Below are 16809 nucleotides of genomic sequence, written 5' to 3'. Positions count from 1 at the left end.
CACCAAACTCAAACGGTAGTTATAATACACTGGGATGAACACCACGCCATCACCACCAAACTCAAACGGTAGTTATAATACACTGGGATGAACACCACGCCATCGCCACCAAACTCAAACGGTAGTTATAATACACTGGGATGAACACCACGCCATCACCACCAAACTCAAACGGTAGTTATAATACACTGGGATGAACACCACGCCATCGCCACCAAACTCAAACGGTAGCTAGTTATAATACACTGGGATGAACACCACGCCATCACCACCAAACTCAAACGGTAGTTATAATACACTGGGATGAACACCACGCCATCACCACCAAACTCAAACGGTAGCTAGTTATAATACACTGGGATGAACACCACGCCATCACCACCAAACTCAAACGGTAGTTATAAATACACTGGGATGAACACCACGCCATCACCACCAAACCCAAACGGTAGTTATAATACACTGGGATGAACACCACGCCATCACCACCAAACTCAAACGGTAGTTATAATACACTGGGATGAACACCACGCCATCACCACCAAACTCAAACGGTAGTTATAATACACTGGGATGAACACCACGCCATCACCACCAAACTCAAACGGTAGTTATAATACACTGGGATGAACACCACGCCATCACCACCAAACTCAAACGGTAGCTAGTTATAATACACTGGGATGAACACCACGCCATCACCACCAAACTCAAACGGTAGTAGTTATAATACACTGGGATGAACACCACGCCATCACCACCAAACTCAAACGGTAGTTATAATACACTGGGATGAACACCACGCCATCGCCACCAAACTCAAACGGTAGCTAGTTATAATACACTGGGATGAACACCACGCCATCACCACCAAACTCAAACGGTAGTTAGTTATAATACACTGGGATGAACACCATGCCATCACCACCAAACTCAAACGGTAGCTAGTTATAATACACTGGGATGAACACCACGCCATCACCACCAAACTCAAACGGTAGTTATAATACACTGGGATGAACACCACGCCATCGCCACCAAACTCAAACGGTTATAATACACTGGGACGAACACCACGCCATCGCCACCAAACTCAAACGGTAGCTAGTTATAATACACTGGGACGAACACCACGCCATCACCACCAAACTCAAACGGTAGCTAGTTATAATACACTGGGATGAACACCACGCCATCACCACCAAACTCAAACGGTAGTTATAATACACTGGGATGAACACCACGCCATCACCACCAAACTCAAACGGTAGCTAGTTATAATACACTGGGATGAACACCACGCCATCACCACCAAACTCAAACGGTAGTTATAATACACTGGGACGAACACCACGCCATCACCACCAAACTCAAATGCTAGTTATAATACACTGGGATGAACACCACGCCATCACCACCAAACTCAAACGGTAGCTAGTTATAATACACTGGGATGAACACCACGCCATCACCACCAAACTCAAACGGTAGTTATAATACACTGGGATGAACACCACGCCATCACCACCAAACTCAAACGGTAGCTAGTTATAATACACTGGGATGAACACCACGCCATCACCACCAAACTCAAACGGTAGCTAGTTATAATACACTGGGATGAACACCACGCCATCACCACCAAACTCAAACGGTAGTTATAATACACTGGGATGAACACCACGCCATCACCACCAAACTCAAACGGTAGTTATAATACACTGGGATGAACACCACGCCATCACCACCAAACTCAAACGGTAGTTAGTTATAATACACTGGGATGAACACCACGCCATCACCACCAAACTCAAACGGTAGCTAGTTATAATACACTGGGATGAACACCACGCCATCACCACCAAACTCAAACGGTAGCTAGTTATAATACACTGGGATGAACACCACGCCATCACCACCAAACTCAAACGGTAGTTATAATACACTGGGATGAACACCACGCCATCACCACCAAACTCAAACGGTAGTTATAATACACTGGGATGAACACCACGCCATCACCACCAAACTCAAACGGTAGCTAGTTATAATACACTGGGATGAACACCACGCCATCACCACCAAACTCAAACGGTAGCTAGTTATAATACACTGGGATGAACACCACGCCATCACCACCAAACTCAAACGGTAGCTAGTTATAATACACTGGGATGAACACCACGCCATCACCACCAAACTCAAACGGTAGCTAGTTAGTTATAATACACTGGGATGAACACCACGCCATCACCACCAAACTCAAACGGTAGTTATAATACACTGGGACGAACACCACGCCATCACCACCAAACTCAAACGGTAGTTATAATACACTGGGATGAACACCACGCCATCACCACCAAACTCAAACGGTAGTTATAATACACTGGGATGAACACCACGCCATCACCACCAAACTCAAACGGTAGCTAGTTATAATACACTGGGATGAACACCACGCCATCACCACCAAACTCAAACGGTAGTTATAAATACACTGGGATGAACACCACGCCATCACCACCAAACTCAAACGGTATCTAGTTATAATACACTGGGATGAACACCACGCCATCACCACCAAACTCAAACGGTAGCTAGTTATAATACACTGGGATGAACACCACGCCATCACCACCAAACTCAAACGGTAGCTAGTTATAATACACTGGGATGAACACCACGCCATCACCACCAAACTCAAACGGTAGTTATAATACACTGGGATGAACACCACGCCATCACCACCAAACTCAAACGGTAGCTAGTTATAATACACTGGGATGAACACCACGCCATCACCACCAAACTCAAACGGTAGCTAGTTATAATACACTGGGATGAACACCACGCCATCACCACCAAACTCAAACGGTAGTTATAATACACTGGGATGAACACCACGCCATCACCACCAAACTCAAACGGTAGCTAGTTATAATACACTGGGATGAACACCACGCCATCACCACCAAACTCAAACGGTAGCTAATTATAATACACTGGGATGAACACCACGTTATAAAACTAAACACTAGTTATAATACACTGGGACGAACACCACGCCATCACCACCAAACTCAAATGCTAGTTATAACTACACTGGGATGAACTGGGACCACCACGCCATCACCACCAAACTCAAACGGTATCTAGTTATAATACACTGGGATGAACACCACGCCATCACCACCAAACTCAAACGGTAGTTAGTTATAATACACTGGGATGAACACCACGCCATCACCACCAAACTCAAACGGTAGCTAGTTATAATACACTGGGATGAACACCACGCCATCACCACCAAACTCAAACGGTAGCTAGTTATAATACACTGGGATGAACACCACGCCATCACCACCAAACTCAAACGGTTAGTTATAATACACTGGGATGAACACCACGCCATCACCACCAAACTCAAACGGTAGTTATAATACACTGGGATGAACACCACGCCATCACCACCAAACTCAAACGGTAGCTTTATAATACACTGGGATGAACACCACGCCATCACCACCAAACTCAAACGGCTAGTTATAATACACTGGGATGAACACCACGCCATCACCACCAAACTCAAACGGTAGCTGGGATGAACACCACGCCATTCAAACGGTAGCTATTATAATACACTGGGATGAACACCACGCCATCACCACCAAACTCAAACGGTATCTAGTTATAATACACTGGGATGAACACCACGCCATCGCCACCAAACTCAAACGGTAGCTAGTTATAATACACTGGGATGAACACCACGCCATCACCACCAAACTCAAACGGTAGCTTTATAATACACTGGGATGAACACCACGCCATCACCACCAAACTCAAACGGTAGTTATAATACACTGGGACGAACACCACGCCATCACCACCAAACTCAAACGGTAGTTATAATACACTGGGATGAACACCACGCCATCACCACCAAACTCAAACGGTAGTTATAATACACTGGGATGAACACCACGCCATCACCACCAAACTCAAACAGCAGATAGTTATAACTCACACTGGACGAACACCACGCCATCACCACCAAATTCAAACGGCAGATAGTTATAATACACTGGGATGAACACCACGCTCATCACCACCAAACTCAAACAGTAGCTAGTTATAATACACTGGGATGAACACCACGCCATCACCACCAAACTCAAACGGTAGCTAGTTATAATACACTGGGATGAACACTGACGCCATCGCCACCAAACTCAAACGGTAGCTAGTTAAACAGCAGATAATACACTGGATGAACACCCAACGCCATCACCACCAAACTCAAACGGTAGCTAGTTATAATACACTGGGATGAACACCACGCCATCACCACCAAACTCAAACGGTAGTTATAATACACTGGGACGAACACCACGCCATCACCACCAAACTCAAACGGTAGTTATAATACACTGGGATGAACACCACGCCATCACCACCATAGATAGATAGATAGATACTGACTGACTCCAACAGCAGATAGATACTGACAGACTCAAACAGCAGATAGATACTGACTCAAACTGCAGATAGATACTGACTGACTCCAACAGCAGATAGATACTGACTGACTCAAACAGCAGATAGATACTGACTGACTCCAACAGCAGATAGATGCTGACTGACTCCAACAGCAGATAGATACTGACTGACTCAAACAGCAGATAGATACTGACTCCAACAGCAGATAGATACTGACTGACTCAAACAGCAGATATATACTGACTCCAACAGCAGATAGATACTGACTCAAACTGCAGATAGCAACTGACTCAAACAGCAGATAGATACTGACTGACTCAAACAGCAGATAGATACTGACTGACTCCAACAGCAGATAGATACTGACTGACTCCAACAGCAGATAGATACTGACTGACTCCAACAGCAGATAGATACTGACTGACTCCAACAGCAGATAGATACTGACTGACTCCAACAGCAGATAGATACTCCAACTTGACTGACTCAACAGCAGATAGATACTGACTGACTCAACAGCAGATAGATACTGACTGACTCCAACAGCAGATAGATACTGACTGACTCCAACAGCAGATAGATACTGACTGACTCCAACAGCAGATAGATACTGACTGACTCCAACAGCAGATAGATACTGACTGACTCCAACAGCAGATAGATACTGACTGACTCAAACAGCAGATAGATACTGACTGACTCCAACAGAAGATAGATACTGACTCAAACAGCAGATAGATACTGACTGACTCAAACAGCAGATAGATACTGACTCAAACAGCAGATAGATACTGACAGACTCAAACAGCAGATAGATACTGACAGACTCAAACAGCAGATAGATACTGACAGACTCAAACAGCAGATAGATACTGACTCAAACAGCAGATAGATACTGACTCAAACAGCAGATAGATACTGACAGACTCAAACAGCAGATAGATACTGACTGACTCAAACAGCAGATAGATACTGACTGACTCCAACAGCAGATAGATAGATACTGACTCAAACAGCAGATAGATACTGACTCAAACAGCAGATAGATACTGACAGACTCAAACAGCAGATAGATACTGACAGACTCAAACAGCAGATAGATACTGACTGACTCCAACAGCAGATAGATACTGACTGACTCCAACAGCAGATAGATACTGACTGACTCCAACAGCAGATAGATACTGACTGACTCAAACAGCAGATAGATACTGACTCAAACAGCAGATAGATACTGACTGACTCAAACAGCAGATAGATACTGACAGACTCAAACAGCAGATAGATACTGACTGACTCAAACAGCAGATAGATACTGACTGACTCAAACAGCAGATAGATACTGACTGACTCAAACAGCAGATAGATACTGACTGACTCCAACAGCAGATAGATACTGACTCAAACAGCAGATAGATACTGACAGACTCAAACAGCAGATAGATACTGACAGACTCAAACAGCAGATAGATACTGACTGACTCAAACAGCAGATAGATACTGACTGTCTCAAACAGCAGATAGATACTGACTGACTCAAACAGCAGATAGATACTGACAGACTCAAACAGCAGATAGATACTGACTGACTCAAACAGCAGATAGATACTGACAGACTCAAACAGCAGATAGATACTGACAGACTCAAACAGCAGATAGATACTGACTCAAACAGCAGATAGATACTGACTGACTCAAACAGCAGATAGATACTGACTGACTCAAACAGCAGATAGATACTGACAGACTCAAACAGCAGATAGATACTGACTGACTCAAACAGCAGATAGATACTGACTGACTCAAACAGCAGATAGATACTGACAGACTCAAACAGCAGATAGATACTGACTGACTCAAACAGCAGATAGATACTGACTGACTCAAACAGCAGATAGATACTGACTGACTCAAACAGCAGATAGATACTGACTGACTCCAACAGCAGATAGATACTGACTGACTCAAACAGCAGATAGATACTGACAGACACAGACTCCTGTCCTAGTTTCTGCTCACGGGGTCATAGGTTCAGAGGTGGTCATAGGATCAGACGTGGTCATAGGTTCAGACGTGGTCAGATGTGGTCATAAGTTCAGATGTGGTCATAGGTTCAGACGTGGTCAGATGTGGTCATAGGTTCAGATGTGGTCATAGGTTCAGACGTGGTCATAGGTTCAGAGGTGGTCATAGGTTCAGACGTGGTCAGATGTGGTCATAGGTTCAGACGTGGTCATAGGTTCAGACGTGGTCAGATGTGGTCATAAGTTCAGATGTGGTCATAGGTTCAGACGTGGTCAGACGTGGTCATAGGTTCAGACGTGGTCATAGGTTCAGACGGGGTCATAGGTTCAGATGTGGTCATAGGTTCAGACGTGGTCAGATGTGGTCATAGGTTCAGATGTGGTCATAGGTTCAGATGTGGTGATAGGTTCAGATGTGGTGATAGGTTCAGATGTGGTCATAGGTTCAGACGTGGTCATAGGTTCAGAGGTGGTCATAGGTTCAGACGTGGTCAGATGTGGTCATAGGTTCAGACGTGGTCATGGGTTCAGACGGGTTCATAGGTTCAGACGTGGTCATAGGTTCAGACGTGGTCATAGGTTTAGACGTGGTCAGATGTGGTCATAGGTTCAGAGGGGGTCATAGGATCAGACGTGGTCATAGGTTCAGAGGTGGTCATAGGTTCAGACGGGGTCATAGGTTCAGACGGGGTCATAGGTTCAGATGTGGTCAGATGTGGTCATAGGTTCAGATGTGGTCATACGTGGTCATAGGTTCAGACGTGGTCATAGGTTCAGACGTGGTCATAGGTTCAGACGTGGTCATAGGTTCAGACGTGGTCAGATGTGGTCATAGGTTCAGACGTGGTCAGACGTGGTCATAGGTTCAGACGTGGTCATAGGTTCAGACGGGGTCAAAGGTTCAGACGTGGTCATGTTTTACCAAACCACATTCCTGCTGATCAGCATCATGGAACAGAGATGAGGAACAGAGATGAGGAACATAGATGAGGAACAGGGATGAGGAACATAGATGAGGAACAGGGATGAGGAACAGAGATGAGGAACAGAGATGAGGAACAGGGATGAGGAACAGGGATGAGGAACAGGGATGAGGAACAGAGATGAGGAACAGAGATGAGGAACAGAGATGAGAAACAGAGATGAGAAACAGAGATGAGGAACAGAGATGAGGAACAGCTGTAGATAGTCACCATGGAACAGAGATGAGGAACAGCTGTAGATAGTCACCATGGAACAGAGATGAGGAACAGAGATGAGGAACAGGGATGAGGAACAGGGATGAGGAACAGGGATGAGGAACAGCTGTAGATAGTCACCATGGAACAGAGATGGGGAACAGAGATGAGGAACAGAGATGAGGAACAGGGATGAGGAACAGGGATGAGGAACAGCTGTAGATAGTCACCATGGAACAGAGATGGGGAACAGAGATGAGGAACAGGGATGAGGAACAGGGATGGGGAACAGAGATGAGGAACAGGGATGAGGAACAGGGATGAGGAACAGGGATGAGGAACAGCTGTAGATAGTCACCATGGAACAGAGATGAGGAACAGAGATGAGGAACAGGGATGAGGAACAGGGATGAGGAACAGGGATGAGGAACAGAGATGAGGAACAGGGATGAGGAACAGGGATGAGGAACAGAGATGAGGAACAGAGATGAGGAACAGAGATGAGGAACAGAGATGAGGAACAGAGATGAGAAACAGAGATGAGGAACAGAGATGAGGAACAGCTGTAGATAGTCACCATGGAACAGAGATGAGGAACAGAGATGAGGAACAGGGATGAGGAACAGGGATGAGGAACAGGGATGAGGAACAGCTGTAGATAGTCACCATGGAACAGAGATGAGGAACAGAGATGAGGAACAGGGATGAGGAACAGGGATGAGGAACAGGGATGAGGAACAGAGATGAGGAACAGGGATGAGGAACAGAGATGAGGAACAGAGATGAGGAACAGAGATGAGGAACAGGGATGAGGAACAGGGATGAGGAACAGGGATGAGGAACAGGGATGAGGAACAGCTGTAGATAGTCACCATGTTTTAACTACAATCATAAAGTGTGTGTGTGTGTGTGTGTGTGTGTGTGTGTGTGTGTGTGTGTGTGTGTGTGTGTGTGTGTGTGTGTGTGTGTGTGTGTGTGTGTGTGTGTGTGTGTGTGTGTGCGTGCGTGTGTTAGCCAACTGGAGGCTGATTCAGGCCGTCAGCAGACTGAGCTAGAGGAGCTGCAGCAGAGAGTGACTAGTCTACAGACAGAGAAGAACAGTCTGCTGTTGGACAAAACCAACCTGACTGCTGACATCAAGAGTCTGGAGGCTGACCTGGAGGTGTCCCGACATGCTAACAGGTACCCTGACCCCTAACCTCACTGCTGACATCAAGAGTCTGGAGGCTGACCTGGAGGTGACCCGACATGCTAACAGGTACCCTGACCCCTGACCCCTACCCTCACTGCTGACATCAAGAGTCTGGAGGCTGACCTGGAGGTGTCCCGACATGCTAACAGGTACTCAGACCTTGACCCCTGACCCCTAACCTCACTGCTGACATCAAGAGTCTGGAGGCTGACCTGGAGGTGTCCCGACATGCTAACAGGTACTCAGACCTTGACCCCTGACCCCTAACCTTACTGCTGACATCAAGAGTCTGGAGGCTGACCTGGAGGTGTCCCGACATGCCAACAGGTACCCTGACCCCTGACCTCTAACCTGACTGCTGACATCAAGAGTCTGGAGGCTGACCTGGAGGTGTCCCGACATGCTAACAGGTACCCTGACCCCTGACCCCTAACCTCACTGCTGACATCAAGAGTCTGGAGGCTGACCTGGAGGTGTCCCGACATGCTAACAGGTACCCTGACCCCTGACCTCTAACCTCACTGCTGACATCAAGAGTCTGGAGGCTGACCTGGAGGTGTCCCGACATGCTAACAGGTACCCTGACCCCTGACCCCTAACCTCACTACTGACATCAAGAGTCTGGAGGCTGACCTGGAGGTGTCCCGACATGCTAACAGGTACTCAGACCCTGACCCCTGACCTCTAACCTCACTGCTGACATCAAGAGTCTGGAGGCTGACCTGGAGGTGTCCTGACATGCCAACAGGTACTCAGACCCTGACCTCTGACCTGACCCCTAACCTCACTGCTGACATCAAGAGTATGGAGGCTGAACCATGAAAATGCACCCCACACAGACCTATATATAGGGGATAGGGTTCCATAGGGCTCTGGTCTAAAGTAGTGCACTATATAGGGGATAGGGTGCCAGTAGTGATGCGGTAACAGACAGTAGTTCCTGTATGTATCTGGAGACTCTGAGGGAACAGCTCCCTGTATGTATCTGGAGACTCTGAGGGAACAGCTCCCTGTATGTATCTGGAGACTCTGAGGGAACAGCTGTCAGCTCCCTGTATGTATCTGGAGACTCTGAGGGAACAGCTCCCTGTATGTATCTGGAGACTCTGAGGGAACAGCTCCCTGTATGTATCTGGAGACTCTGAGGGAACAGCTCCCTGTATGTATCTGGAGACTCTGAGGGAACAGCTGTCAGCTCCCTGTATGTATCTGGAGACTCTGAGGGAACAGCTGTTAGTTCCTGTATGTATCTGGAGACTCTGAGGGAACAGCTGTTAGCTTCCTGTATGTATCTGGAGACTGAGGGAACAGCTCCCTGTATGTATCTGGAGACTCTGAGGGAACAGCTCCCTGTATGTATCTGGAGACTCTGAGGGAACAGCTGTCAGCTCCCTGTATGTATCTGGAGACTCTGAGGGAACAGCTGTCAGCTCCCTGTATGTATCTGGAGACTCTGAGGGAACAGCTGTTAGTTCCTGTATGTATCTGGAGACTCTGAGGGAACAGCTGTTAGTTCCCTGTATGTATCTGGAGACTCTGAGAGAACAGCTCCCTGTATGTATCTGGAGACTCTGAGGGAACAGCTCCCTGTATGTATCTGGAGACTCTGAGGGAACAGCTGTCAGCTCCCTGTATGTATCTGGAGACTCTGAGGGAACAGCTCCCTGTATGTATCTGGAGACTCTGAGGGAACAGCTCCCTGTATGTATCTGGAGACTCTGAGGGAACAGCTGTCAGCTCCCTGTATGTATCTGGAGACTCTGAGGGAACAGCTCCCTGTATGTATCTGGAGACTCTGAGGGAACAGCTCCCTGTATGTATCTGGAGACTCTGAGGGAACAGCTCCCTGTATGTATCTGGAGACTCTGAGGGAACAGTTCCCTGTATGTATCTGGAGACTCTGAGGGAACAGTTCCCTGTATGTATCTGGACACTCTGAGGGAACAGCTCCCTGTATGTATCTGGAGACTCTGAGGGAACAGCTTCCTGTATGTATCTGGAGACTCTGAGGGAACAGCTGTCAGCTCCCTGTATGTATCTGGAGACTCTGAGGGAACAGCTCCCTGTATGTATCTGGAGACTCTGAGGGAACAGCTGTTAGTTCCTGTATGTATCTGGAGACTCTGAGGGAACAGCTCCCTGTATGTATCTGGAGACTCTGAGGGAACAGCTGTTAGTTCCCTGTATGTATCTGGAGACTCTGAGAGAACAGCTCCCTGTATGTATCTGGATACTCTGAGGGAACAGCTGTCAGCTCCCTGTATGTATCTGGAGACTCTGAGGGAACAGCTCCCTGTATGTATCTGGAGACTCTGAGGGAACAGCTCCCTGTATGTATCTGGAGACTCTGAGGGAACAGCTCCCTGTATGTATCTGGAGACTCTGAGGGAACAGCTGTTAGTTCCTGTATGTATCTGGAGACTCTGAGGGAACAGCTGTTAGCTTCCTGTATGTATCTGGAGACTCTGAGGGAACAGCTCCCTGTATGTATCTGGAGACTCTGAGGGAACAGCTCCCTGTATGTATCTGGAGACTCTGAGGGAACAGCTGTCAGCTCCCTGTATGTATCTGGAGACTCTGAGGGAACAGCTGTCAGCTCCCTGTATGTATCTGGAGACTCGGTGGGAACAGCTGTCATCTTCCTGTATGTATCTGGAGACTCTGAGGGAACAGCTCCCTGTATGTATCTGGAGACTCTGAGGGAACAGTTCCCTGTATGTATCTGGAGACTCTGAGGGAACAGTTCCCTGTATGTATCTGGAGACTCTGAGGGAACAGCTCCCTGTGTGTATCTGGAGACTCTGAGGGAACAGCTCCCTGTATGTATCTGGAGACTCTGAGGGAACAGCTGTCTGTATGTATCTGGAGACTCTGAGGGAACAGCTGTTAGTTCCTGTATGTATCTGGAGACTCTGAGGGAACAGCTGTTAGCTTCCTGTATGTATCTGGAGACTCTGAGGGAACAGCTGTTAGTTCCCTATATGTATCTGGAGACTCTGAGGGAACAGCTGTCAGCTCCCTGTATGTATCTGGAGACTCTGAGGGAACAGCTGTTAGCTCCCTGTATGTATCTGGAGACTCTGAGGGAACAGCTGTTAGCTTCCTGTATGTATCTGGAGACTCTGAGGGAACAGCTGTTAGCTCCCTGTATGTATCTGGAGACTCTGAGGGAACAGCTGTTAGCTTCCTGTATGTATCTGGAGACTCTGAGGGAACAGCTCCCTGTATGTATCTGGAGACTCTGAGGGAACAGCTGTTAGCTTCCTGTATGTATCTGGAGACTCTGAGGGAACAGCTGTTAGCTTCCTGTATGTATCTGGAGACTCTGAGGGAACAGCTCCCTGTATGTATCTGGAGACTCTGAGGGAACAGCTGTCAGCTCCCTGTATGTATCTGGAGACTCTGAGGGAACAGCTGTCAGCTCCCTGTATGTATCTGGAGACTCTGAGGGAACAGCTGTTAGCTCCCTGTATGTATCTGGAGACTCTGAGGGAACAGCTGTTAGCTCCCTGTATGTATCTGGAGACTCTGAGGGAACAGCTCCCTGTATGTATCTGGAGACTCTGAGGGAACAGCTCCCTGTATGTATCTGGAGACTCTGAGGGAACAGCTGTTAGTTCCCTGTATGTATCTGGAGACTCTGAGAGAACAGCTTCCTGTATGTATCTGGAGACTCTGAGGGAACAGCTGTTAGTTCCCTGTATGTATCTGGAGACTCTGAGAGAACAGCTCCCTGTATGTATCTGGAGACTCTGAGGGAACAGCTCCCTGTATGTATCTGGAGACTCTGAGGGAACAGCTCCCTGTATGTATCTGGAGACTCTGAGGGAACAGCTCCCTGTATGTATCTGGAGACTCTGAGGGAACAGCTCCCTGTATGTATCTGGAGACTCTGAGGGAACAGCTGTTAGCTTCCTGTATGTATCTGGAGACTCTGAGGGAACAGCTGTTAGTTCCTGTATGTATCTGGAGACTCTGAGGGAACAGCTCCCTGTATGTATCTGGAGACTCTGAGGGAACAGCTCCCTGTATGTATCTGGAGACTCTGAGGGAACAGCTCCCTGTATGTATCTGGAGACTCTGAGGGAACAGCTGTTAGTTCCCTGTATGTATCTGGAGACTCTGAGGGAACAGCTGTTAGCTCCCTGTATGTATCTGGAGACTCTGAGGGAACAGCTCCCTGTATGTATCTGGAGACTCTGAGGGAACAGCTGTCTGTATGTATCTGGAGACTCTGAGGGAACAGCTGTCAGCTCCCTGTATGTATCTGGAGACTCTGAGGGAACAGCTGTTAGTTCCCTGTATGTATCTGGAGACTCTGAGGGAACAGCTGTTAGCTCCCTGTATGTATCTGGAGACTCTGAGGGAACAGCTCCCTGTATGTATCTGGAGACTCTGAGGGAACAGCTCCCTGTATGTATCTGGAGACTCTGAGGGAACAGCTCCCTGTATGTATCTGGAGACTCTGAGGGAACAGCTGTTAGTTCCCTGTATGTATCTGGAGACTCTGAGGGAACAGTTCCCTGTATGTATCTGGAGACTCTGAGGGAACAGTTCCTGTATGTATCTGGACACTCTGAGGGAACAGCTCCCTGTATGTATCTGGAGACTCTGAGGGAACAGCTTCCTGTATGTATCTGGAGACTCTGAGGGAACAGCTGTCAGCTCCCTGTATGTATCTGGAGACTCTGAGGGAACAGCTCCCTGTATGTATCTGGAGACTCTGAGGGAACAGCTGTTAGTTCCTGTATGTATCTGGAGACTCTGAGGGAACAGCTCCCTGTATGTATCTGGAGACTCTGAGGGAACAGCTGTTAGTTCCCTGTATGTATCTGGAGACTCTGAGAGAACAGCTCCCTGTATGTATCTGGAGACTCTGAGGGAACAGCTGTCAGCTCCCTGTATGTATCTGGAGACTCTGAGGGAACAGCTCCCTGTATGTATCTGGAGACTCTGAGGGAACAGCTCCCTGTATGTATCTGGAGACTCTGAGGGAACAGCTGTTAGTTCCTGTATGTATCTGGAGACTCTGAGGGAACAGCTGTTAGCTTCCTGTATGTATCTGGAGACTCTGAGGGAACAGCTCCCTGTATGTATCTGGAGACTCTGAGGGAACAGCTCCCTGTATGTATCTGGAGACTCTGAGGGAACAGCTGTCAGCTCCCTGTATGTATCTGGAGACTCTGAGGGAACAGCTGTCAGCTCCCTGTATGTATCTGGAGACTCGGTGGGAACAGCTGTCATCTTCCTGTATGTATCTGGAGACTCTGAGGGAACAGCTCCCTGTGTGTATCTGGAGACTCTGAGGGAACAGCTCCCTGTATGTATCTGGAGACTCTGAGGGAACAGCTCCCTGTGTGTATCTGGAGACTCTGAGGGAACAGCTCCCTGTATGTATCTGGAGACTCTGAGGGAACAGCTGTCTGTATGTATCTGGAGACTCTGAGGGAACAGCTGTTAGTTCCTGTATGTATCTGGAGACTCTGAGGGAACAGCTGTTAGCTTCCTGTATGTATCTGGAGACTCTGAGGGAACAGCTGTTAGTTCCCTATATGTATCTGGAGACTCTGAGGGAACAGCTGTCAGCTCCCTGTATGTATCTGGAGACTCTGAGGGAACAGCTGTTAGCTCCCTGTATGTATCTGGAGACTCTGAGGGAACAGCTGTTAGCTTCCTGTATGTATCTGGAGACTCTGAGGGAACAGCTGTTAGCTCCCTGTATGTATCTGGAGACTCTGAGGGAACAGCTGTTAGCTTCCTGTATGTATCTGGAGACTCTGAGGGAACAGCTCCCTGTATGTATCTGGAGACTCTGAGGGAACAGCTGTTAGCTTCCTGTATGTATCTGGAGACTCTGAGGGAACAGCTGTTAGCTTCCTGTATGTATCTGGAGACTCTGAGGGAACAGCTCCCTGTATGTATCTGGAGACTCTGAGGGAACAGCTGTCAGCTCCTGTATGTATCTGGAGACTCTGAGGGAACAGCTGTCAGCTCCCTGTATGTATCTGGAGACTCTGAGGGAACAGCTGTTAGCTCCCTGTATGTATCTGGAGACTCTGAGGGAACAGCTGTTAGCTCCCTGTATGTATCTGGAGACTCTGAGGGAACAGCTCCCTGTATGTATCTGGAGACTCTGAGGGAACAGCTGTTAGTTCCCTGTATGTATCTGGAGACTCTGAGAGAACAGCTTCCTGTATGTATCTGGAGACTCTGAGGGAACAGCTGTTAGTTCCCTGTATGTATCTGGAGACTCTGAGAGAACAGCTCCCTGTATGTATCTGGAGACTCTGAGGGAACAGCTCCCTGTATGTATCTGGAGACTCTGAGGGAACAGCTCCCTGTATGTATCTGGAGACTCTGAGGGAACAGCTCCCTGTATGTATCTGGAGACTCTGAGGGAACAGCTCCCTGTATGTATCTGGAGACTCTGAGGGAACAGCTGTTAGCTTCCTGTATGTATCTGGAGACTCTGAGGGAACAGCTGTTAGTTCCTGTATGTATCTGGAGACTCTGAGGGAACAGCTCCCTGTATGTATCTGGAGACTCTGAGGGAACAGCTCCTGTATGTATCTGGAGACTCTGAGGAACAGCTCCCTGTATGTATCTGGAGACTCTGAGGGAACAGCTGTTAGTTCCCTGTATGTATCTGGAGACTCTGAGGGAACAGCTGTTAGCTCCCTGTATGTATCTGGAGACTCTGAGGGAACAGCTCCCTGTATGTATCTGGAGACTCTGAGGGAACAGCTGTCTGTATGTATCTGGAGACTCTGAGGGAACAGCTGTCAGCTCCCTGTATGTATCTGGAGACTCTGAGGGAACAGCTGTTAGTTCCCTGTATGTATCTGGAGACTCTGAGGGAACAGCTGTTAGCTCCCTGTATGTATCTGGAGACTCTGAGGGAACAGCTCCCTGTATGTATCTGGAGACTCTGAGGGAACAGCTCCCTGTATGTATCTGGAGACTCTGAGGGAACAGCTCCCTGTATGTATCTGGAGACTCTGAGGGAACAGCTGTTAGTTCCCTGTATGTATCTGGAGACTCTGAGGGAACAGCTGTTAGCTCCCTGTATGTATCTGGAGACTCTGAGGGAACAGCTGTTAGTTCCTGTATGTATCTGGAGACTCTGAGGGAACAGCTCCCTGTATGTATCTGGAGACTCTGAGGGAACAGCTCCCTGTATGTATCTGGAGACTCTGAGGGAACAGCTGTTAGTTCCCTGTATGTATCTGGAGACTCTGAGGGAACAGCTCCCTGTATGTATCTGGAGACTCTGAGGGAACAGCTTCCTGTATGTATCTGGAGACTCTGAGGGAACAGCTGTTAGCTTCCTGTATGTATCTGGAGACTCTGAGGGAACAGCTGTTAGCTTCCTGTATGTATCTGGAGACTCTGAGGGAACAGCTTCCTGTATGTATCTGGAGACTCTGAGGGAACAGCTGTTAGTTCCCTGTATGTATGTGGAGACTCTGAGAGAACAGCTCCCTGTATGTATCTGGAGACTCTGAGGGAACAGCTGTTAGTTCCTGTATGTATCTGGAGACTCTGAGGGAACAGCTGTTAGCTTCCTGTATGTATCTGGAGACTCTGAGGGAACAGCTGTTAGTTCCTGTATGTATCTGGAGACTCTGAGGGAACAGCTCCCTGTATGTATCTGGAGACTCTGAGGGAACAGCTCCCTGTATGTATCTGGAGACTCTGAGGGAACAGCTCCCTGTATGTATCTGGAGACTCTGAGGGAACAGCTGTTAGTTCCCTGTATGTATCTGGAGACTCTGAGAGAACAGCTCCCTGTATGTATCTGGAGACTCTGAGGGAACAGCTGTCTGTATGTATCTGGAGACTCTGAGGGAACAGCTGTTAGTTCCTGTATGTATCTGGAGACTCTGAGGGAACAGCTGTTAGTTCCCTGTAT

At 47.8% G+C, this 16809-nt stretch overlaps 1 protein-coding gene across 1 annotated transcript in view; it reads left to right on the top strand.

Moving 5' to 3' along the window:
- Positions 1-16809, top strand: part of LOC135565181 (centrosomal protein of 89 kDa-like) — a 146483-nt gene that overhangs the window by 25906 nt on the left and 103768 nt on the right. The window contains 1 exon segment of the mRNA XM_065011242.1: positions 8720-8887. Within this exon segment, the coding sequence (XP_064867314.1) occupies positions 8720-8887 (168 nt within the window).

This window comes from Oncorhynchus nerka, linkage group LG27 (assembly GCF_034236695.1).
Source record: "Oncorhynchus nerka isolate Pitt River linkage group LG27, Oner_Uvic_2.0, whole genome shotgun sequence".
NCBI lineage: Eukaryota > Metazoa > Chordata > Actinopteri > Salmoniformes > Salmonidae > Oncorhynchus > Oncorhynchus nerka.
The sequence above is the reverse complement of the archived record's forward strand: the minus strand, read 5'-3'. Positions and strand labels throughout refer to the sequence as shown.